This window comes from Leuciscus leuciscus, assembly GCF_965113295.1.
Source record: "Leuciscus leuciscus genome assembly, chromosome: 11".
NCBI lineage: Eukaryota > Metazoa > Chordata > Actinopteri > Cypriniformes > Leuciscidae > Leuciscus > Leuciscus leuciscus.
In genome coordinates this window covers 33068225-33093327 of record NC_138735.1, presented here as the reverse complement: position 1 = coordinate 33093327, position 25103 = coordinate 33068225, and the positions used below count along the sequence as shown (strand labels likewise).

Below are 25103 nucleotides of genomic sequence, written 5' to 3'. Positions count from 1 at the left end.
ATGAAAAATGTTCAGAAATTATAGAAATTATAAATGCATTTCTTACATTTTTATAACTTTTAAAGTGCCCCTATTATGGTTTTTCGAATATTTCCTTTCATGCAGTGTGTATTATAGTTGTTTGTGAATGTAAACGTTCTGCAAAGTTGTATCTTCGAAAGTGCACGATAAAAAATTATTGTCTCCCAAAAGAAAGAATCGACTCTGAACCGCCTTTACGAGTCATTTTTTATCCGAATCCGACTGCTTTACGGTTCTACGCCACTACAAGATACATTTGCATAATTCCCGCCTATGTTGTATGTTGTCTGCCCGCAAACAACTTGACCAGCAAAGATGGGTCAGTACTCAATATATTTGGACCAAGTTGCTCCTCAGAATCACATCCTGTAAGTATGATTAATTATTGCTGTATTTTCTACCGGGTGTTCAAAATACGTAGTTTTGTGTTTTATTCCGGCCAACCGGCTAACTCGCGTTATTACTGTCTTACTACAATCGACGTCATCGTTACTGTCTTTACAGCGTATACAATCGCTGAGGACTGAGGAGCTCAGGTCTGTTATGGTGATGGGCGTGTAGCTTCCGACAGGCACTGTACGCGGTAGACCAATCACAACAGACTGGGCCATCTGGCCAATCAGAGCAGAGCTTGCAGAAAGGAGGGATTTAAAGAGACTGATCCATCCATCGAGTCGTCTGAGAATCATTGAAAAATGTGGTGATGTGCAATGTATATTATGAGAAAATGAAACTGTTTTTGACTTTTGATGCATGTAAACCTGTTGTAGGAGGCCTTCAAGACAAAATTAGGAGTCTTTAAAATAGCATAATAGGGGCACTTTAACTTAAAATTATAACAACATTTAATGCAGCAGCATTATGAACAGCATTTCAGAAAGATTTACAAGAAAAATACAGGCAATAAGAGTTCTGAATGTTTCGTCGCCATCAGTGTGACTGTCGGTTTTTAAGGTCTAAGATACTTGTCTCTTAATTCTAGTGTATTTTGACCAGTGATAACCTGGTTAAGTCGCTGTTTCCCATGTTGGTGAAAGCTGTGGAGAAAAATAAGGCGATTTTGGCAGTCAAATTCCTAGAAAAAGCAAAAGCCTGGATCACAGACATCATCACTGATGTGGAAAAGATAGTGGGCAGGTAAGAATATTTTCCTCATGAAAACATTATTCTTCTACATGCAACTGCTATAATCAGGCAAAAGTATGAACACATTTTAAGATAAACTTTTATATGGGGCGTCGTTTGTAAAGCGGTTCACGCTGAAAATAACAGAAACATTTTGTCACATTTAGCTTCAAACAATGTTTAAAAAAAACTGGTATGAATTTTTTCACTTTTTAGCACATTTTTTGTCAACATATTTTAAACAATATTTGTCAACTTTGAGATATTTGAAATAGTTAAATCTAAATATTAAATGTTACACCTAAATGTTAAATCTAAATCTAAATGTTAAATCTAAACGTTAAATCTAATTGTTAAATCTGAATGTTAAATCTAAATGTTAAATCTAAATCTAAATGTTGAATCTAAAAGTTAAATCTAAATGTTGAATCTAAAAGTTAAATCTAAATCTAAATGTTAAATCTAAATCTAAATCTAAATGTTGAATCTAGACATGGATTATCGTGATAATAACTACCAGTGATGCGCGGGTCAATGTATAAACAACCCGCACCCGACCGACGTTTTCAACTAACCTGACCGCAAAAAAAAAAAAAATCGTACCCGACCCGCTTCCTGACCCGCATTTTTTAAAAGTAGTAAATACTCATCGTAGCGTCATTGGGCCATAGACGTAGGAACTAGGCTAGTGTTATGTAATAAAGGCTTGATTTATTCATTTATTTCGTTTCATTTTCTTAACAATTAAGATGCTGCATGTGTTTATCCAGTCTAATCGAAGTGTGCGTCTCTCCCCCGACTTTCCCATCAAAAATCCCGCCCCCTCTCAGAAAATACAACTGACATTACTGAGCTATATGCGTTTAAAAGTAGCCTATTAAAATGGTACAATGGCATTGCTCAGTTCAACGTGTTGGGAAATCGGGCATTTTGTCCCGCGTCAGCATTTATTCAAAAGTTCATAACGCTCAACATTCAAAAGGTAGCCTAAATAAGGATTTCCCACTTGCAGGCTATTAGTAGACTTAGGCTATTTCGCCACGTGGATGCATTATTACTTACTTTCATTATTTTGGAAAATGTCTCCCACACTTTGCTCTTTCTATTTGTGTATTTGCGGAGCTTCCGCGCAGTCTTCACCTTTTCTCTTGCCGCCTCCATCTCTACCTGCAGACTGAGCTAGTGCGTCATCTTCGCGCCAGTTATTCAGCCAATAAAGTGGCCTATGTATTTTAATAGAATATTGTGTCTAGTACTATATAAATTACAAAGGTTTAATTTGCATCTTTATTTCAAACGACCCAACCAACCGCGACGACCCTAATATCATTAAAAATATTTTTGGATGACTCGTAACCGTGGGTAACCGCGGGTGGCCGCAGGCACCCGCTCATTTCGGATCAACCCGCGCATCACTGATAACTACCTAAAATAATAAACGTTTGGAGAAACTGTATTTGTATATGATGACAGAGTGATGACATGACATGCAGTCAAAGTGAGCCCCCTCGTGGCTGGCTATTATGGCTACAGGTCATAAGTCCCGCACTTTTCATAAGCCTACTCTTCAAATACAGTTTCTCCAAACGTTTATTATTTTAGGTAGTTATTATCACGATAATCCATGTCCAAGAGTCCATTTCCTCGGATGAGATGGTTTTTATTCGTTCTTTGACACTATAAACCAGGGGTCGGCAACAGGCGATATTTTCTGGCCCGCCGGATTATTTTAGAAGTCCGTCTTTTTTTTTTTTTTATCAGCCTATTTTTATTTTACAATAACGGTTTACAAATAGGCCCCGTGTATCATTCGTTCAATCGTTTTTTTTTTTTTTTTTAATTAAAACCAAAAACAAAAAAATGATTAGTTAGTTTATTTTAACATGAAACCACCTGAACTAAAAAAAACAAAAAAAAACCTGAATAACGAATCGTTTTCCGATTTTCTGATTGTGCGCTCAGATCAAAAATAGAACAAATGAATAATGGGTTTAGACAAATTTTCATTTTTAATTTTAATTTAACACCTTTAGCAGACATATACCAATGAACTCATTTTAAACAGATCAAGTACTACTATAATGGTAACAGATTACAGCCATTTTAATAAGGGTGTGAATAGCAATCATGCTCTCCTGTAAGTCTCATTCGCTTACAGTCCGACTTTTGAACTTTTTTTAATTATTATTTATTCGGGTATAACACACATTGGTACTGAAACCATTGTCAGTCAACAACATTCTTTTTTTGCAAGGATGTTTGAAATAGGCCTAGTCCACACGGACACGGGTATTTTTATAACCGGAGTTTTCCCTCCTGCGTTTTAAAAAAAAATCCCGTCCACACATTATGGGGGTATTATTGTTGCAATTTTCCAAATAAATAGATTAATATTCACAAATAAATGTAAAGAGATTCACAAAAATGTATCCAATTCACAAATAAATAGATTAAGATCCACAAATAAATGTAAAGAGTTTCACAAAAAAATATAAAATACACAAATAAATAAAATGAGATTTGAAAAAAAAATAAAATGAGATTTGCAAATATTTTATTATTTTACAAACACAACTCTGCCTGGCATTTATTTGTTAATCGGTTCCTGTGCATTTGTGAATCGCTGCACACATTTGTAAATCGGTTCCTGTGCATTTGTGAATCCCCTCACGCATTTGTGGATTTTGAAACACTTCTAGCGTTGACGTGCAGACAGATCCACAAATACGTGGACTCCACCCACCGCCTACTCAAGCCAATCAGATAACGGCCACATCAAGCTGGCCAATCGTAGCACGTTCTCGCTTCAACCAATCACGTTTGGCTTTACACGCGGGGCGGCAAATGATTCTGGCATCCTCCTTGAAAGGAGCAGTAGTAGCGCTGAATTGTTTGTGTGGTAAAAACACTCTGTTTTCAAAAGATTTTCTTTATATTTCCATCAGGATACATTAAGGGAATTATGATCATCAGAGATCCCGAACATCATGAGACTGTTCATGATGTTCGGGATCTCTGATGATCATAATTTCCTTAAACAACATCATGAACAGTCTCCGGCAAGAGGCGCGACACAGCGCGTCAAAAGCAAATAGGCACTATCTATTCACTGCTGCCGTAGTAGTTCCAAATAATGTAAAACTAGCATGTTTGAAACGTTAACACATATTCCCTATGTGACGTCTGCTTAGCTGCAGACATGTCTGCATAATCGTACTCTTAACGGCTCTGATCGTAGCCTACTTTGACTAGTGCTGGTGGTTACTTGAAAAATCATATTTCGTGATAGTGTCCTGGACGCGGGGCATTCATTGATAGTAAACGGATGCCCGCACTTCATCTAGATAGATAACGTTAGAAGATAGATTAGATTAGAAGATACATTCTTCTAGACAGATAGCCTCGCACGGGGTAGACACGATGCAAGAAATTACAGGACATACGATTTTGCCTTTTAAAGCAGTCGCGGTGACAAATAGCAATAGGACATAAATAAATGTCATGATGTAGAATACCAAATATGAGGCCAAATGACCACCCCAATATGTAACGGTACGAGCCTCAGCATCAGCGTGTGCTGCAAATAAAAATATTGCAATGCAAATTAAAAACTCGTGTAGCTATTTATGGGTTGAACCCAGTTATTCATTAGTCAGCTACTTGATGCTTTTCTGTTCTATCTTGAATAACGTGACGCGTCCATAATGCGTTGTTCCCATAACAGAGATGTAAAGGGCTATTTCTCTGGCTTTTTTCAAGGCTCATAAAAATTGTGTCTTGGCTTGACAAGCAGTCTAATGGTGTAATTCTAACAAAATCCAAATTTTAAACATATTTTATGGGCCTTTACGCGTACACTTTTTGAAATGCAGATGAATGATGAATGAGCACAGAGCAAGATCGCCCAGTGTAAAGCCAAACGTGATTGGTTGAAGCGAGAACGTGCTAATCGTGACCAATCGGGTCAGCTTGATGTGGCCGTTATCTGATTGGCTTGAGTAGGCGGTGGGTGGAGTCCACTTATTTGTGGATCTGTCTGCACGTCAACGCTAGAAGTGTTTCAAAATCCACAAATGCGTGAGGGGATTCACAAATGCACAGGAACCGATTTACAAATGTGTGCAGCGATTCACAAATGCACAGAAAGCGGTTCACAAATAAATGCCAGGCAGAGTTGTGTTTGTAAAGTAATAAAACATTTGTAAATATTTTATTTATTTGCAAATCTAATTTTATTTATTTGTGTATTTTATATTTTTTTGCGAAACTCTTTAAATTTATTTGTGGATCTTAATCTATTTATTTGTGAATTGGAAACATTTTTGTGAATCTCTTTACATTTATTTGTGAATATTAATCTATTTATTTGGAAAATTGCAACAATAATACCCCCATAACACATGCTCGGTTTAAAAGAAATAAAACAAAAAACACGCTATCACGCGCTGTCAAGAGCATGCCACACCAGCAGGCGGCGATCGTAAAGCCACGTTGGCCAATCAGAAGCCTGAATCAGAAGCAAAAACCCCGGTTTTACTGTCTACACGACAACACTGCAACCGGCGTTTCTGAAAATCCTCACCCTGGCAGGGGTTTTCAAAAATGTTCGGTTTCAGTGACCTGATACTGCGTTTCCGTGTGGACGAACGGCAGAACCGCATGAAAAAAGTCACGGTTATAAAAATACCCGTGTCCGTGTGGACAAGGCCCTAGTTTGGCAGAAAATAGCCTGCTTCATATGTCAGTAGGGCAATATGGTTTTTGTTTATGTTGCTTAGAAATTTGAGTGATAGGCTTTGTCCTATTTAATTTATGTTATTTATATTTCTTTTTTTTTTTTCTGTGACATTTTTTTCTCTGCTGACAGTACAATGTTAAAATAATATTTATATTGACACGAACACAATTTTTGTATAGCATTTATAATTGTTATAGGCTACTTAATCTCTCTCTTTCCGTTAGAGACATTTGAATGTGAGATTATGGAAACGAGATCTAAATTTCGCGGACCCGTCAGGTCGAGAAATAAAGCGGGTGAACACATAGTGTATTTTAAGCGGTTGCTGAATAGAAACTTGTGGGAGCGGGAAGAAAAAAAAAAAGAGTCCCGCGCACACCTCCTTAAACCTTAGGTGTGTATGTGTGTGTCCCAAATAAATAATAATTAAAAAAAAAAGGAATAAAGTTCAAAAGTCGGACTGTAAGCGAATGGGGCATGATTGGCCAAAATATTGTAAGCTACAAATGTATTATTCACAACATTGAAATGGGAGGTGAGACAGAGTTCATTAAAGGGGGGGTGAAATGCTATTGTTACAATCACGCCAGACTCCACCCTCACTCAATCACGGCGCACTTCCTCTCCTGAGTATTAATCACACACACCTGCACGTCATCAGCTCATCAGTCACTCACTGCATTTAAACCCCGCTCTCACCATCACTCACTGTCCGGTATCGTTTGCATCAAGACACTAACTTATGCTAACCTCCAGGACTCCTCTACTACTTACCTGTCCCGTGATCTCCTCTCCCAGTCTTCCAGTCTTCCTCGTGGGTCTTCGTCTTCAGTGTTCTCCTGTGTTCACCTGTGTCATCCCTGGTTCCGGTAATCTCCTTCTGTTCCCCATCTGGAAAAGAGAAACATACTGAGTCATTCCTGTCAACCACATCGGGACTATTCCAGATCCACTCACCTTCATCTGTACTGTCAATATCTCTGCTGGTTGTTGTAACAGAATACCGGACCACAACAGCACACGCCAGCATGAGCACTACAGATCCATTTGATGACATCGCAGATGATCTTCGTCAGGCACTTCCCCCGATTCTACCCACACCATCGCATGTTGCCACTTCCGCAAACACGAGCACTTCTTCACCACCGGTAATCGCCAGTCCCATGGCCCGACCAGCGCCCTTCACAGGATCGGCGGAGGATTGCAACGGATTCATCTTGCAATGTTCGCTGGTCTGGGAGATGCAACCGCAGTTATATCCAACTGACATCTCCAAGGTGGCGTTTGTAATTTCACAAATGCATGGTAAGGCGCTCCGTTGGTCTGAATCTCTCTGGTCACAGAAAAGTGACATTGTACAGTCTATTTCCAGTTTCTTCACTCACTTCAGAGAAGTTTTCGGAACGCCCACCTGGGATTCATCGACTAGTGAACGACTGTATCAGTTGAAGCAGAATACTATGTCTGTGAGTGATTATGCCTTACAATTTCGTACTTTAGCCGCTTCAAGTGGATGGAACGAACAAGCCCTGATCACCACTTATCGTCAAGGGTTAAACCCTCGAGTGCGGTTGCATCTCGCGGCATACGAGGATTCCATCGGGCTCGAACGCTTCATCCAACTCTCCACACGCTTCGCCACTCGTATGCAGTCGTGTCTCGAAGAGCACCCAGACCAGTCATTCGCTCTCCCTTTCCTCCGCCGTCCTGAATCCATCAGCCCTCCAGAACCAGTCCACGAACCTATGCAGTTGGATAATGCCCGGCTATCCCGTACTGAACGTCAGAGACGCATGACACTTCATCTATGTCTATACTGTGGCTCCGCTGAACATTACATCACTAAGTGTCCTATTTGTCCTCCTCGTCCCCTGGTGAGTGCAATAGTTCCATCCATCGAGAAAATGACGCCTCTCACAACTCTAGTAGAACTAATTACTGCTGATTTTGTCCTTCCAGTCCGCGCTTTACTCGACTCAGGCTCTGCAGGCAATTTCATCTCCGGCGCCCTCTGCCGTCAACTCAAGCTCAAGTCCACGAAATCCATCTACCAGATCAATTCGATAACTGGAAAACCACTCAGTCGGAGACGGGTGAGTCTCAGTGCTGGACCCGTACAACTTCAAGTGGGAGCCTTACATGTGGAACATCTCCATTTACTGGTTCTGGAGGAATCCACCGCTGATGTGATTCTGGGGTGTCCGTGGTTAGAGCAGCACAACCCCATCATCTCCTGGAGGACGGGAGAGATCCTGAAGTGGGGCCAATGCTGTTTCCCGAGCTGTTTTCCTGTACTTCCGATTCCACGTTCCCAAAGATTACCACTTTGCTCCACTTCCATCGAAAGCCCTGTGGAGAAACGCTCCGTGGATATACCCCCATGTTATGCCCACTTCAGTGATGTCTTCTGTCCCCAGCGAGCCTCCAAGCTACCTCCACATAGGCCATGGGACTGTGCCATCGATCTGCTTCAGGGTGAGCCAGTGCCCAAAGGTAAGATTTACCCTCTGTCACTGCCGGAGGAGAAGGCCATGGAGGAATACATCAAGGAAGCACTGGAACAAGGTTACATCCGTCCGTCTACGTCCCCTGCTGCGTCCAGTTTCTTTTTTGTGGCAAAGAAGGACGGAGGCTTGCGGCCCTGTATTGATTACCGTGCACTCAACCGTATCACTGTCAAGTTCCGCTACCCCCTTCCTCTCGTCCCAGCTGCACTGGAACATCTCCGAGGTGCCACTGTTTTCTCCAAGTTGGACCTCCGCAGCGCATACAACCTCATTTGGATACGTGAGGGGGACGAATGGAAGACAGCCTTTGTGACCCCTACTGGACACTATGAGTATCTCGTCATGCCTTATGGATTGGCCAACGCCCCCTCCGTATTCCAGGATTTTATCCATGAAGTGCTCCGGGAGTTCCTCCACAAGTCAGTTCTGGTTTATATTGATGATATCCTGATTTACTCCCGGAGTATGGCAGAACATCGCCACCACGTTGTGGAGGTCCTGAAACGCCTGAGGGATTTCCAGCTGTTCCTGAAAGCCGAGAAGTGTTCCTTCCATCAACCCTCAGTGCAGTTCCTTGGGTACAACATCGATAGCAGTGGCATCCGGATGGACGAGGGGAAGGTGGATGCCATTCGCGGCTGGCCCATACCTACCACCATTAAAGAACTTCAACGATTCCTCGGATTCTCCAATTTCTACCGCCGTTTCATCCAGAACTACAGTACCATCTCCAGTCCACTTACTCACCTCCTACGCAACAAGCCCAAGTCTCTGTCCTGGACACCTACTGCCACCCACGCCTTTGAGACCCTCAAGAAAGTCTTCTCTTCTGCTCCTCTTTTGATTCATCCAGATCCAGAGAAGCCCTTCGTCGTGGAAGTCGACGCTTCAACCACAGGAGTGGGAGCGATTTTATCGCAGCAGCAGGGGACTCCAAGTAGACTTCATCCATGCGCCTTCTTCTCCCGCAAACTCAACCCGGCGGAAGTCAATTACGACATCGGCAACAGGGAGCTGTTAGCCGTCAAGCTGGCTCTTGAGGATTTGTGGTGTTATCGGATCACAAGAATCTACAGTATCTCAGAGACGCCAGGAGGCTTAATCCACGACAGGCAAGATGGGCACTGTTCTTCACCCGATTTAACTTTACTATCTCCTACGTCCCTGGTTCCAAGAATGTCAAGGCTGACGCCTTATCCCGTCTTCATAGTCCTGAAGAGACTACGGAAGAGTCTGAACCCATCCTACCCGAAAGTCTGTTTGTAACAAGGTTATAATCGTTAACGAAAACGAACGAAAAAACGAAAACTAGGTGGGAAAAAACATTGTCGTTAACTGAAATAAAAATAAAAACGAGGCATTACAAAAAAACGATAACTAACTAAAACTGTAATGTGTGTTTGGCAAAACTAACTAAAATAAAATAAAATTATAGAGTAAATGTCCTTAGTTTTCGTCTTTGTTAAGGTCTTTCATTTTTTAACGCAATTTAAAACACGCAGCGTATTCTTTCAGCTGCATTTCCTGCTCTCCCTCCGTCTCTCACTCATGCGTCTCTCACATGCGCGCGCGCGCACACACACACACACACACACAGCCCTTCCCCTCCCTGCACACCGCGTCTCCATGAGAACGAGTGTTCGTTCGACGTTGAAAGCAAGTTCGCGAAAGGTTGGTATCTCTATCTCGTGAACACCTTTACACAATCACACATTAAAAAGTGGTATAAAAATATTTTAAATTCTGAATATAATTTTGTCAGTGTGTTAATGTCGACCCGAGAAGCGATTGCGCCTTCTTTAGAAAGTTAACTAGTCGAAAGTTTGAGGTAAAATGCACTTTTTGGTTGTGGTTGTCGATGTCAAAACACTATATAGGGTAGAGTGGGGGAAAACGCCCCCCTTAAAGGAGAACTCCGGTCAATTTTAACATTGAGCTCATTTTTTTTTTGTCAATTTGGAGTGCTGTCAATACAGAGAACAACGACAAAAATCGGTGTTGCCCACACCGTGTTATCCTCTTTTTAAAATTTGCACCCTGTTGACTTCAATGGGGCAATATTTAAACCTGCTTTTAGCATCTTAACATCCTTGATGTGTCATTACAAGTGCACAGGTCATGTGAGTGATTCCTTCAGAGTGAACACGAGTGAATCTGACTGCAGTAGATGTGAAAGAAATGGATAAAAATGATGTTATTTAAGTCAGCGCAAATACCTGTATTTACATCCTGTTTTCGGTTGAAGTCCAAAGTAATCGATTGTCGAGTTCACGCGCATTGGTTTAGTTCCTATGATCACGCGCGTGAACTCGAAAATCTACTACTTTGGACTTCAACCGAAAACAGGATGTAAATACAGGTATTTGCGCTGGCTTAAATAACATCATTTTTATTCATATCTTTCACATCTACTGCAGTCAGATTCACTCGTGTTCACTCTGAAGGAATCACTCACATGACCTGTGCACTTGTAATGACACATCAAGGATGTTAAGAGGCTAAAAGCAGGTTTAAAACTCGTTCTACCCCACAAGCTATGACTTAATTAAAAAAATGTTTAATTTTTAAAATATAATTATATATTAACATATGATCTCAAAAAACTACAGACTTCACTATTCATCTATCATACATCACTGCGATATCCTGAAGAACAATATTCTTTTAAACACTTGTTTACTAATATCTGAAAATTATAGCATTTACCATGTAATCCTCTTCTCTTCAAATATGTCGCTGGTGTCAGCTTCTCCATAGAGATTTGTATATCCCCGTTATCAACGTAGTGCATTGCAACAGTAAAAATGTATCTTTACCTCTAGTTGTTATTTTGGGAAAAACAGGTGGGGGGCGTTTTCCCCCACTCTTCCCTGTGATTCAAATATTAAATATATGTCATTTTTTTACTTTTACACTGAATGTTTGCTGCTTCAATCCAGATGAGTAGGCTATGGTTACTATATAGTATATTATATATAGTACTATATTACTATAGCAGGCTATGGTACGGCTGTGGTATTTGTATAGGGTGTGAATTCTGATGTGTAGATTTTTGGTACAGCGTGTGGATTTTGTAAGAGGTAAAGGAATTTCAATGGGTTGTGAATTTTTTTCTAAAATTGTATGATGTTTTTGGTGAGTTATTACACAATACTTTTTCTGATCTTTTTTAATTTTGCCCCTGACAAATAGCCCAAATTACAAAAAAAGACTAAAACTAACACTAAAACTAATAAAAACTAAACTAAAACTAAGCATATTCAAAAAATAAAAACTAAACTAAACTAGCAAACCCACTTTAAAAACTAATTAAAACTAAACTGAATTTGAAAACAAAAATTCAAAACGAAATAAAAATAAAAACTAATAAAAAATGCAAAACTATAATAACCCTGGTTTGTAAGTCCCATCACTTGGTCTGAGGAAACCTTGCCCTCCTCCAATGTCTCCACCAACGCTCCGCCGGGTTGCCCACCAGGATTGACCTACATCTCCCGAACTCGGCGCATTCCCCTCATCCACACTTCCCACACGTCACTGGGCACTGGCCAACCAGGGGTCAATGAGACCCTCTCGCTGCTAAAAGGACGCTTCTGGTGGCCAAACATGGCAGCGGACGTCAGAAGGTACGTGAGAGGGTGCAAGGACTGCGCCATCTCGAAGAGCCCTCGCCATCTACCATCTGGCAAACTACTTCCTCTGCCCGTTCCCAACAGACCCTGGTCACACCTGGGAGTTGATTTTATAACAGACTTACCTGCTTCCGATAACTGTACCTGCATCTTAGTAATCATCGACAGATTCTCCAAGTCATGTCGTCTACTTCCCCTGAGAGGACTCCCCACTGCCATGCAGACTGCCAAACTGATGTTTAACCACATCTTCCGAGTTTATGGAATTCCAGAGGACATCGTATCCGACAGAGGACCACAGTTCATCTCCAGGGTATGGAAAGCGTTCTTCTCACTCCTAGGTGTGACCGTTAGCCTCTCCTCTGGTTACCATCCGCAGTCGAACGGGCAGACAGAAAGGAAGATTCAAGAGATCGGACGTTTCCTCCGTACCTTCTGTCATGGCCACCAGGACTCTTGGAACCAGTTCCTGGGTTGGGCCGAGTACGCACAGAACTCGTTACGCCAACCTACCACTGGACTCACTCCCTTCCAGTGCGTGCTCGGTTACCAACCTCCATTGTTCCGCTGGACTGGGGAACCATCGGATGTTCCTGCAGTCGACTACTGGTTCCGAGAGAGCGAGAGGGTTTGGGACTCAGCGCACCACCACCTGCAACGGGCATTGCGCAGACGCAGGATGACAGCCGACCTCCGTCGCTCCGACACTCCTTCGTATCAACCAGGTCAGAAGGTTTGGCTGTCTACCAGAGACATCAGGTTACGTCTGCCTTGCCGAAAGCTGAGTCCCAGGTTCATTGGCCCCTTCACCATCGTGAAGCAGATCAACCCTGTCACGTATCAGCTACAGTTACCACCCCAATACAGAATCCATCCTACCTTCCATGTCTCCCTGTTGAAACCTCACTATCCCTCTGTTTCTGTTCCCTCAGAGTCTGGCGTAGCGGAGGAGCCTCCCCCTCCACTCATCCTAGAAGACGGAGCTACCTACCAGGTTCAGGACATCTTGGACTCCCGGCTTCGTGGTGGTCTTCTAGAATACCTCGTGGACTGGGAGGGCTACGGTCCCGAGGAACGTTCATGGGTACCCAGAAATGATATACTTGATCCCAACCTGCTCGAGCAATTCCATGCCACTCATCCGGAAAGACCCGCACCCCGGGGAAGAGGCCGACCGCCACAACGTCGGGGTCCTCTGCCCTCAGGAGCGGGCCGTGGAGGGGGGGGTAATGTTACAATCACGCCAGACTCCACCCTCACTCAATCACGGCGCACTTCCTCTCCTGAGTATTAATCACACACACCTGCACGTCATCAGCTCATCAGTCACTCACTGCATTTAAACCCCGCTCTCACCATCACTCACTGTCCGGTATCGTTTGCATCAAGACACTAACTTATGCTTACCTCCAGGACTCCTCTTCTACTTACCTGTCCCGTGATCTCCTCTCCCAGTCTTCCAGTCTTCCTCATGGGTCTTCGTCTTCAGTGTTCTCCTGTGTTCACCTGTGTCATCCCTGGTTCCGGTAATCTCCTTCTGTTCCCCATCTGGAAAAGAGAAACATACTGAGTCATTCCTGTCAACCACATCGGGACTATTCCAGATCCACTCACCTTCATCTGTACTGTCAATATCTCTGCTGGTTGTAAATAAACATTCATCTTACCTCATCCGTGTGTCCGTCCCCTCTGTGTTGTAACAGCTATTTCATGCATACTGAGTTTTTTACACTGTTAAAGAGTTGGATTCCCATGCTAAATATGGACAAAGTTTCAAAAATTAAGTTGTACGTTTGATGGAGTATTTCTGTGCCAAAAATACTCTTTCCGGTTTGTCACAAGTTTCGGAAAGTTTTTTTCGACTATGGGTATGTGTGACATCAGCTGGGGCGGAATTTCCTTATATGGGTCCTAAGGGTCCTTTTAGGCAACTTCTCCCGGAAGGGCAGGTGCACCTGAAGACCAGAGCGAGAGAGCGAAAGCAGTACGCCCATCAAAGCGCTGTGCTCGCTGCAGTCACAGGACTTTGTTTGTTCCCTGCATTTCGACGATGATTTTTTTTTATAAACAATGCCCAGTTCGATGCTCTAATGCTTAAGGATGGAGCAGTCCCAACGATAAAGGTTCACGGTCGTGCGTTGGAACCGTGAGTAAAACTGCTTCAAATGTCTGTGTGTTGTTAGCTATTGGCGCATAAGCACAGTCCACACGGCACGCCTCCAGCCGCTCGTTTTTTTCCGGATAAACTCGGTACACCCTATCTTTCTTTTATAAATATAATAAAACTAAAGACTTTTTGGAGATATGAATGATGCAGTACTACTCTATAGGTACTCAAGATTTACATGAGATTGACTGAACAACCCCCCCCCCCCCCCCCACCTAAATTTAAATTTAGATTTAACATTTAGGTTTAGATTCAATATTTAGATTTAGCATTAAGATTTAACATTTAGATTTAGATTTAGCTTTTAGATTTAGATTTAACATTTAGATTTAGATTTAACATTTAGATTTAGATTTAACATTTAGATTTAGATTTAGCATTTAGATTTAGATTTAATATTTAGATTTAACATTTAGATTTAGATTTAATATTTAGATTTAACATTTAGATTTAATATTTAGATTTAGATTTAACATTTAGATTTAGCATTTAGATTTAACATTTAGGTGTAACATTTAATATTTAGATTTAACTATTTAAAATATCTCTAAGTTGACAAATATTGTTGTAAATGTGCTAAAAAGTGACCGTCAAAACTTCATACCAGTTTTTAAACATTTTTTGAAGCTGAATGTGACTAAATGTTTCTGTTATTTTCAGCGTGAACTGCTTTACAAACGGCGCCCCATACTTTTAAGCTAGTTACACAGCCCAATGAGCCCATTGTTATAAAATGCTAATTTAATAGCAACATTTCTTCAACATTGTATAGGTATGATTTACACATTAAAGATGTAGTTTCGGCCACCAGTGATGTTAACAAGGAAAAAGATGATACAGATAAAAATATTAAAGAAAAAGACAACGAGTTGGAGCTGACTGAAAAAGCCCTGAATGATATGAATGCTGAATTCAAGAAAACCACAGCAGAGCTTGCTGAAACTGAGAAAAAGATAAACAGCAAAAACCAAGAGATTCAAGATTTTGTCAGATCCGCAACTCAAGCAAGTAAAAGCCTCGGCATCTTCGCTGCAATCGTTCCATTCATCGGGCTAATTGTTAAAAGCATTCATGATGCTGTAAAGGATCCTGAACAAGCTGCACAATTGAAGGCTCTTGAAGCTGAATTGAATCTCCTCATCGCTGATAAGACCGCTCTGAAACAGAAGCAGTGGCAGGTCCAACTCCAGATGATGGATCTGCAGATGAAGACTGCCAGAGCCAGTTTTGATAGGCGTGAGTCTGTTTTCTTTCAAGTTTTAAGTATACTTACATGGCAAGTCATTCTTAAGACTGTGCCAAGATTCTAGTCTAGTTTTGGTATAGTAATATATATTAAATTGACCATCATAATTTTTACTTTATACAATTAAAATTCAATGAGAACTAGAATTTCCTAAGTAAAATTTTACATATCTACACAATTCATGTAATAAATTAACTGGCTGGAAAGAGTAAATCTTATTATATATTTGCTTGTAATATTTGAACGTTTTATAGTTACTTCACATAAACATAGTAATTTTAAGTACATTTTAATCGGAAAGTATAGCGCAGGGCTATTCAATTAGTTTCATTCGCGGGCCAAATTATCAAATCGAAAAGTTGAGGTGGGCCGGTGGGTTGGTTTGGGGGTTTCACTTATTTATTGAAACATAACAGTTTCAATAAATAAGTTAAAGTAACCCTAAAAAAGAGTGGTATTTACTTGGAAATTTGGTACCCAACAGTATGCAGATATATAAAACCATAATAAATAAAAAACTTGACAATTTACAGCTGTGTACAACTCTTTTCCTTGGAACAAATAAATTATTTATACAAACTTATAGCTGTTGGTGAGAAATAATAATTATTTTATTTATAATTGTTATAAATGAAAATATTCTGACAGTGAGACTTGTTAACCACAGGCTACTCGCTCCCACTGTATAAAAAATGCCTAAACCCAAGACAAAACTATACACACCTTTACAAAGAAACTGACATAATTTCATAACAAACATTAATTGTATATTCCTCTACCCACCTAATAAATCTAATGCAATATAAATCACTAGATATACTATTATACTATATAATATTATAGTATATATATTTACTATATTTATTTATTACTACATAGTATTCAATTTAAATATTGCACATTTCTGCCCAACCATGGTAAATTACTAGTAGCCCACCCACTGCGCATAGACATGTCGAAACGACGCATTTTCTACATCGTTTTTGCACGTCCAATTTTGCCCCCCTTGAAGGTGCAGACTGTGACGCCAGATGACCTTATTCTTGCTTTGACTGGGAATCGAACTCGTGATATTAACGTTACAAGCGCCAACGCTCTACTGTTTGAGCTACAGTATCACACCTTTGTACGCGTCTCCAGTTATCACCTGATGCTGAGACGATCAAATGGAGTTTTTGGAAAATGATCTTAAATAATTATAAATAATCTGTAGGCCTATTAGAATATGTATTAATCATGTTGATAATGCGCGAATGAGGCGTTTAGCGCGGCGCGGACGAGCGAAAGAGGCGAGTTGAGCGTCTGGCGCGATACGCGCGAGTGATTTGATTTTGTTTAGTCCAGAGGATATATCGCATTTAGGCTAAAAATAGGTTCGGCGCTTATCGTGGTTTGGAAAGAAACTGCATCTTGCAGTACATTTTAAACAAGGAAATAGAGATTTGGCATGAAACATGGATGGAGCGAATAGGTTCAGTACACAGCAAAATGACATGACAAACTCTTGTTTTTTTAAATGGCGTTTATTGCGTAAAAAAAAGTAATAATCATGTAAATTTCCTGCACCTGTCATAGACGTCCAAATGACGTCAATGAGGTCCAATTCAAAGGTCCAATGTTGAACGTCAATATCACGTCCAAGTTTGGTCATGGTTGGACGTCCAAATAGTGGACCTAGTTTGGATGTCAAATAGATGTCCAGACCGACGGACCCAATATAAACATGATCTGCATGTCTATCCGATGTCCAATGTTTAGTGGGTACATTCATGGTAAATGTTTGTAAGGGTGATTAGGGGATTTAAAGTCTTCTAATTTCGTTCATGCCACAGGCTGTTTCATCCGATTTAATACTAATTAAATCATCGAGTGATTTGTGGTTTGTAACAGAGAGGTTTCTGTCGAACTGAAACGCTTCCCACTGGTTGTCGCAACGCTGTTTAATATATTGTCCGGGACCGGGAGTAAACGCAACTCCGTGCTGGACCGTGTTGAAACAACTAACGTTAGTGAAACAACTGAAAACATCGCTTGTTGTTACTGTACTTGACCGAGAAACTGCTTCAGATGGTTCAGTGACGGAGCGGTCCGAATGAATCCGAATAGTTTTAGACATTATGCAAGTGCGTTTAGAATCGAACCAAAAGAATGATTCATTCACGAATGATTGGTAGCCTATCGCTGGTTCAGTCGACATAAATTTGGGACACATATAAACTGCTGAAATATTCGCATGTAAAACGTTTCTCAGGACAATCGGAGCGAATATCAAACTGAATTAGCCGCACCGCCAGGAAAAGAGGAGGAGGGAGGTTTGTGCCGTCGGGCCGCATGGAGATGATTGGCGGGCCGCATTTGGCCCGCGGGCCGCCAATTGAATAGCCTGCGCACTTTGGATCAGAGACGGATTGGCGAGCTGCTGCTTTTTGTCATGTTTAAGGTAAGTTTGTATTTCTGTTTTACATGTAATAAAATATGGGTCTGTGTGGATTTTGATTGATGATTCTTGTTTACTTGACTCAATAAACATTAGCCTAATGCTCATCTCATAACATGACCTCATATTAGTGTAACGCGCGTGGGTTATCCATAGAACATTATAACCCTTACATTTCACTTCCTACATTAGTTATATTTAATCGGAAAAGTTTGCAATAGTTTTATAGATTCACAAAGCACTGTTTTTCGTGTAAAAATTTCAAACTGATTGAAAATTATTAGAAAATCTTTACCATTTACCAAACTGAAATTAACGTAATTAACGTTTTAACCGCTTTCCTGCTGAAGTAAAGTTATACTGTTGACTATGGAAAAGTTAGAATTTTCTCTATTGCTCAGGAAGTTCTACATAGAGCTAAACAATTTCAATCGCACTAAATCGTGCAAAAATGAGGTCTCAAAAAAAGCAGGGCCGCATTTCTAAAAGCATCATGCGCTAAGTTGATTGTAGAGATCATTGGTGGCAATCATGGGCCTACGCGGGAGACAAGGTAATGAAATTGACTTTTTTATAAAATGTAAATTTGTTCCCCTAACTTTTGCAGAGACGCTGAAAACCTGAAATAAAAAGCAGACATTTTGCCTGATGAAACGTGAAGAAAATAACGATTAAGAAAATATATGGTTTGTGTATTTTTCAAGCAATCTAGTGGTATTTTTAAAACATTAAAGTAACGCGACATGAGTAATGCAGTGCTAATTGACAGCCTTTAGAAACTCTAAAATATATTTTCTGCCTTATTCTTTTTTTTTTACATTGTATAAAATCAATGATGACTCAATGTACAAATGTTTGCAGTACATAAAACAATCAACCAATTTTCATAAGGAAAAAAATATATAGAATACAAATTAGAGGTTGTTGTTAAGCAGTGCATCTGATTTCTTAGCCTTATAAAAAAGATTAAAAAAAAAATGACTATGCCCCTGGTGGCAATGATTCTACGATCTACTTAGGCATTCAATCCTTTTGGGAAAAGGTCTGTGTGATGAATGAATTTACCACAGTAGCACTGGTGCAACATAGTTTGCGTGTGTGGTGACATCTGATTATGGAGCTCCAAACTATTTCATGAAAATAAAATACAGAATTAACCCTCGCTCCCTGCATCAGACTATTTAACAAAATTCCTGCTGTTGTACTCTTGAATCATTTTGGTACATTAGATCAAGGAGGAATTCAGGAGAATCACTACAATTTCCCTGGAGCAGAGATTCATGTTCAGGCTTGACCAATGCACATCAAAACTTAAAAGTATTTCTCATACATGCACACACATGTTGTGTTTATTTATATAGCTTTGTATACAATATATATTGCTTTAAAGCAGCTTTACTGTATTAAACTGTATTAAACATCTTGCGCTTTGCGCTTTGACACTTGCGTTTCAGATCGTTAAAATAGGGCCCATGGTCTATTTTAGTATGTGTACGTGTTCATTCTGTTCAAGTCACTTAAAATAATTCCAGCAATTCTATTTTTGTTTCTCAAAAGAATTATAATTTTTCTTCTAAATTGTATGCAGGAGGACAGCTGCAGTGACATCACTCAGCACATCATTAAAATACTGGTCGTCCATGGTGCTGATGGAGAAGATCCAGTCGATGTATCCATGCTGCCAGGATGTGGAAATACTACATGTAAAGGCATGCATGCTGCTTATGGGCCTGATTTATGCCGTTAATCTGGAATATCCCCGAGCACTGCGATACACGTTTGAGGTGTTGGAATTAGCTTGATGGAATTAAACTCTCCCCAAAAGTTCAAAGATTGAAGATTAAGTTGTATTAAATGCTATGGCATGATAGAACTCTGAAATTCTGAAGTTTTACTGAATGCACCCGTGTCAAGATGACTGTGAATGTCCATTTTTGGATGAAGAACATTTTTTGATGACTGAAAAATAAACTGTTTAATTGTATTTTAGTTGTGTGATTTGTGAAAAATATAGAGAAAATGTTCATTTATTTATGTTCATGATTATTTATAAAAAAGAAATTAGCAATGTTTACATAATTATAGGGAGTATTATAATTTCATAAAACTAAGTAAATGAAAATCTCAACAAAAAAAAACTTAAATAAAATCTACTTATTTACTTCATTAAATGGTAAGATTTACTTCATAATGTCATAAAAGCAAGCTTCCTAGTTATAAAACAACAAATAAACTTTACTTAATTACTTAGTGGCCACATATGTGGACAGCACCATCTGGTGGTGTCAGAAGTTTATAACACACTACGGTCAAAATTCAAAATGGCGGTGAACACAAGGGAAGATTCAAGTGGTAGCTCCATACACAAACGTCGACCAGCTAAGAAGTTCTGTCATATTTCATGGCTTATTCTGATTTAGATATTTATAAAAGCCTTGTATATTTGTCATGACATGCAAATTTGAAAAAGAAAGTGTAAAACTAGCAATTTTGGTCACTAAACATGACGTACACGTATGTGTACTTATGGACTGAAGCTCATCGAAAAAGCTAATATGCTAGTAAACATGCACACACGTAAAATGGGGAAAAAACTAGCTCTGATGCAGCTAAAAAGCTGTACATGGTCCCAATTAAATAAATAACAATTAAATAACTAAATTTTTACATTTTTTTTACATTTATTCATTTAGCTGACGCTTTTATCCAAAGCGACTTACAATTGCTATATATGTCAGAGGTCGCACGCCTCTGGAGCAACTAGGGGTTAAGTGTCTTGCTCAGGGACACATTGGTGTCTCACAGTGGATTCGAACCCGGGTCTCTCACACCAAAGGCATGTATCTTATCCACCGTGCCAACACCACCCCTATACATCCATCCAACTATCCATCCATCTTCCGCTTATCCGGGCCGGGTCGCGGGGGCAGCAGTCTAAGCAGGGATGCCCAGACTTCCCTCTCCCTAGACACCGAGGCATTCCCAAGCCAGCCGGGAGACATAGTCCCTCCAGCGTGTCCTAGGTCTTCCCCGGGGTCTCCTCCCGGTGGGACATGCCCGGAACACCTTCCGGGGAAGGCGTCCAGGAGGCATCCGGAACAGATGCCCGAGCCACCTCAGCTGACCCCTCTCGATGTGGAGGAGCAGCGGCTCTACTCTGAGCTCCTTCCGAGTGACCGAGCTTCCCACCCTATCTCTAAGGGATCGCCCAGCCACCTTGCGGAGAAAGCTTATTTTGGCCGCCTGTATCCGGGATCTTGTCCTTTCGGTCATGACCCACAGCTCATGACCATAGGTGAGAGTAGGAACGTAAATTGACCGGTAAATTGAGAGCTTCGCCTTGCGGCTCAGCTCCTTCTTCACCACGACAGACCGGTACAGCGACCGCATTACTGCAGAAGCTGCACCGATCCGTCTGTCAATCTCCCGTTCCATCCTTCCCTCACTCGTGAACAAGACCCCAAGATACGTGAACTCCTCCACTTGAGGCAGGAACTCTCCACCAACCTGAAGTGGGCAAACCACCCTTTTCCGACTGAGAACCCATTCTCATCCCAGCCACTTCACACTCGGCTGCAAACCGTCCCAGTGCTGAAGGTCCTGGTCTGATGGGGCCAGCACGACAACATCATCCGCAAAGAGCAGAGATGAAATCGTGTGGTCCCCAAACCTGACCCCCTCCGGCCCCTGGCTGCGCCTAGAAATTCTGTCCATAAAAATTATGAACAGAACCGGTGATAAAAGGGCAGCCCTGCCGGAGTCCAACATGCACCGGGAACAAGTCTGACTTACTGCCGGCAATGCGAACCAAGCTCCTGCTCCGGTCGTACAGGGACTGGATAGCCCTTAGCAAAGGACCCCGGACCCCATACTCCCGGAGCACCCTCCACAAGATGACGCGAGGGACTCGGGTCGAATGCCAATCTCCAAATCCACAAAGCACATGTGGATTGGTTGGGCAAACTCCCATGAACCCTCCAGCACCCTGGAGAGGGTATAGAGCTGGTCCAGTGTTCCACGACTGGGACGAAAACTACACTGTTCCTCCTGGATCCGAGGTTCAACTATTGGCCGTATTCTCCTCTCCAGTACCCTGGCATAGACTTTCCCGGGGAGGCTGAGAAGTGTGATATAGTTGGAGCACACCCTCCAGCCCCCTTTTTAGAAAGAGGAACCACCACCCCGGTCTGCCAGTCCAAAGGCACTGTCCCCAACCGCCACGCGATGCTGCAGAGGCGTGTCAGCCAAGACAGCCCCACAACATCCAGAGACTTGAGGTACTCAGGGCGGATCTCATCCACCCCCGGTGCCTTGCCACCGAGGAGTTTCTTGACTACCTCTGTGATTTCAGCTTGGGTGATGGATGAGTCCACCTCTGAGCCCTCAGCCTTTGCTTCCTCAATGGAAGACGTGATGGCAGGATCCTCGAAGTATTCCTTCCACCGTCCGATGACATCCCCAGTCGAGGTCAACAGCTGCCCACCTCCACTGTAAAGCATTGTTAGGGCACTGTTTCCCCCTCCTGAGGCACCGGACGGTTTGCCAAAATCTCTTCGAGGCCGACTGGTAGTCCTTCTCCATGGCCTTACCAAACTCCTCCCAAGCTTGATTTTTTGCCTCCACAACCACCCGGGCTGCAGTCCGCTTGGCCTGTCGGTACCCGTCAGCTGCCTCAGGAGTCCCACAAACCAGCCAGGCCCGATAGGACTCCTTCTTCAGCTTGACGGCATCCCTTACTTCCGGTGTCCACCACCGGGTTCGGGGATTGTTGCCTCGACAGGCACCGGAGACCTTACGGCCACAGCTCCAAGTGGCTGCGTTGACAATGGAGGTGGAGAACATGGTTCACTCAGACTTAATATCTCCAGACTCCCTCGGGATCGGGTCGAAGCTCTGCTGGAGGTGGAAGATGAAGATCTCTCTGACAGGGGATTCGGCCAAACGTTCCCAACTGTCCAGCTTCCTTCCCTGCCATCGGATCCAACTCACCACCAGGTGGTGATCATTTGACAGCTCCGCCCCTCTCTTTACCCGAGTGGCCAAGACATATGGCCGGAGGTCAGATGAAACAACCACAAAGTCGGTCATTGACCTCCGGCCTAGGGTGTCCTGGTGCCATGTGCACCCAACACATGGCGGCTGAGCTGGGGGGCTATAAGCAAACCCACACCATCCCGCCGCCTCTCACCATGAGCAACTCCAGAGTGGTGAAGAGTCCATCCTCTCTCAAGGAGTGTGGGTCCAGAGCCCAAGCCGTGCGTGGAGGTGATCCCAACTATCTCTAGTCGGAATCTCTGAACCTCACGCACACTCTCAGGCTCCTTCCCCGCCAGAGAGGTGACGTTCCATGTCCCTAGAGCAAGATTCTAGCATATCTAGACAGACATGGCTGGGCACAAATGCAATGTTTCCATGTTGTTTTTACTCTCTGATAATAAAATCATGTTCAAAAAATATGTGTGTATGTGTTATTCATACATTAAAAAACAGTCAGGAAAAAAACTGCTGTGTTCAAGGCAGAAATAAAGAGTTTTTCAGTCTATTACACAAAGGTGACTTTATTGTGTTCTATGGAAATTCAGACCATGAGTCCACATGTGGACATCATTCTTCTCTAAAAGTACATCATATCAAAAGATGATACTTAGGTTTTATTTCTAATTAGGTTCCAATAAGCCCAAATAGCAAAGAGAAATAAAAAATGCATGTAAAAAACAGCTTGGGCCTTAAGAGGTTAAATAAATATAGCTTCTAAATGAAATGTAAATAGGTCATTTTTACTTACTGTCTTCATGAACATTACGTTCAATACTAAGTAGATTTTACTTGATAATGACACATGAGTTGTACTTGATATTATAGCAGTAAAATTTACTTAAAATATACTTGTGCAAATTGTTACGAGGATTTTATTAAGTAAATCTTACAAGTAGTGCGAATGTGTGGCTTGTTGAAACCTTTATTTCCCCTCTGCAGAGTCCATACCCGACCCCATCTATCTACCTGAAGTTCAGAAAAGCTTGACAAAAATTCAGGACATTCTGCTTCAGCTCCAAAAGTTCTGGGAGAGTGTTCGTGTGTTGCTGGTCTCCCTGGAACAGAAGACCTTTGTTGGAGAAGATTTTATCGAAGACATTGACGACCTAAAAGATGTATTTCTTGATTCAATCAAAGCAGCCACAGAGGTAAAATTCATATTCACATGATTACAAGAACATTTCCAGTAAGATATATATATATATATATATATATATATATATATATATATATATATATATATATATATATATATATATATAATTATATATTTTTGTGTTTGTTTTTATGTACCTGTGGGAATGCTGGAGGCATACATGTCAGTCTCATTTTGTCCAGTCATTACCAAGTTTTGTCTTTAGTGACTTGTAAATGTTTTAATTCCACAGGCTTGGATCTGTTTTGGTGCAGGCTGTCAAAAAGCATCTGTCATGTTTAAGCTCCAGACCAAAGATGCCTACAAGTTTCTGGAGGTCAGTCCATCCTCTCTCTCCAAGGAGGAGTGGCAAATTGAGTACGAAAATCTGAAGGAAAAACTGGAGAAAATAGACAAACCACCACAAAGTGTGTCATCCACTGCTACACCTGCCATTACTGAATGATCTACAGAGATCCTATTTGAGTTTTCTGCCTCATGATGCTGGTAACCTGGTATGATGATGATTAGCCTTTATAAACTCTGTACTTGTAAAGTAGAGTTCTGTAATCCTTTCTACTTAATGCCTAAAACACTCTTTATATACTCCTCTCTGTATGAATCATCTCTTATGAGCTCTTGGAAAAAGACTCTTGTTGAATGGATAAAAATGGACGAATGCTTCTACTAATAAAGTTTGATAACATTATTATTGACTTTTGTTTTTGTTTTAAATAATCTTACATCCCTAGTGAAAAAAAGTTGTACCAAAATGTATTTAAAATAAATGTATTTCATACTAAGTATGCTACAAACCCATTAACATATTTACTGACATATCGCTTGAGACTTACTGATATAAATATTATAATTTTACAATACACATTTCTTAATATTAAGCCTAAAATATCATTTTAATATCACTATTAGTAAGTGTGGTACTGTAATTTAACTTTACAAAACAACAAAAGATATGATGGCACAAGATTTCCTTGGTTAATCAATCTTTAATCCAGACTGAACTCTCTTCCATGTAATGTGTGTGCACACTACACTAC

General features: G+C 41.2%; 1 protein-coding gene across 2 annotated transcripts in view; it reads left to right on the top strand.

The window, feature by feature from the left end:
• LOC309509815 (uncharacterized protein) overlaps positions 1 to 24754 on the top strand; it is a 75868-nt gene extending 51114 nt beyond the window's left edge. For both annotated transcript variants that reach the window (XM_082184774.1, XM_082184773.1), the window contains 4 exons: positions 1004 to 1158; positions 14963 to 15426; positions 23850 to 24058; positions 24299 to 24754. In XM_082184774.1, coding sequence (XP_082040900.1) covers positions 1004 to 1158; positions 14963 to 15426; positions 23850 to 24058; positions 24299 to 24511 — 1041 coding nt within the window. In that variant the 3' untranslated portion in view covers positions 24512 to 24754. The remainder of the gene's footprint in view (positions 1 to 1003; positions 1159 to 14962; positions 15427 to 23849; positions 24059 to 24298) is intronic.
• Positions 24755 to 25103: the final 349 nt, after the last annotated feature.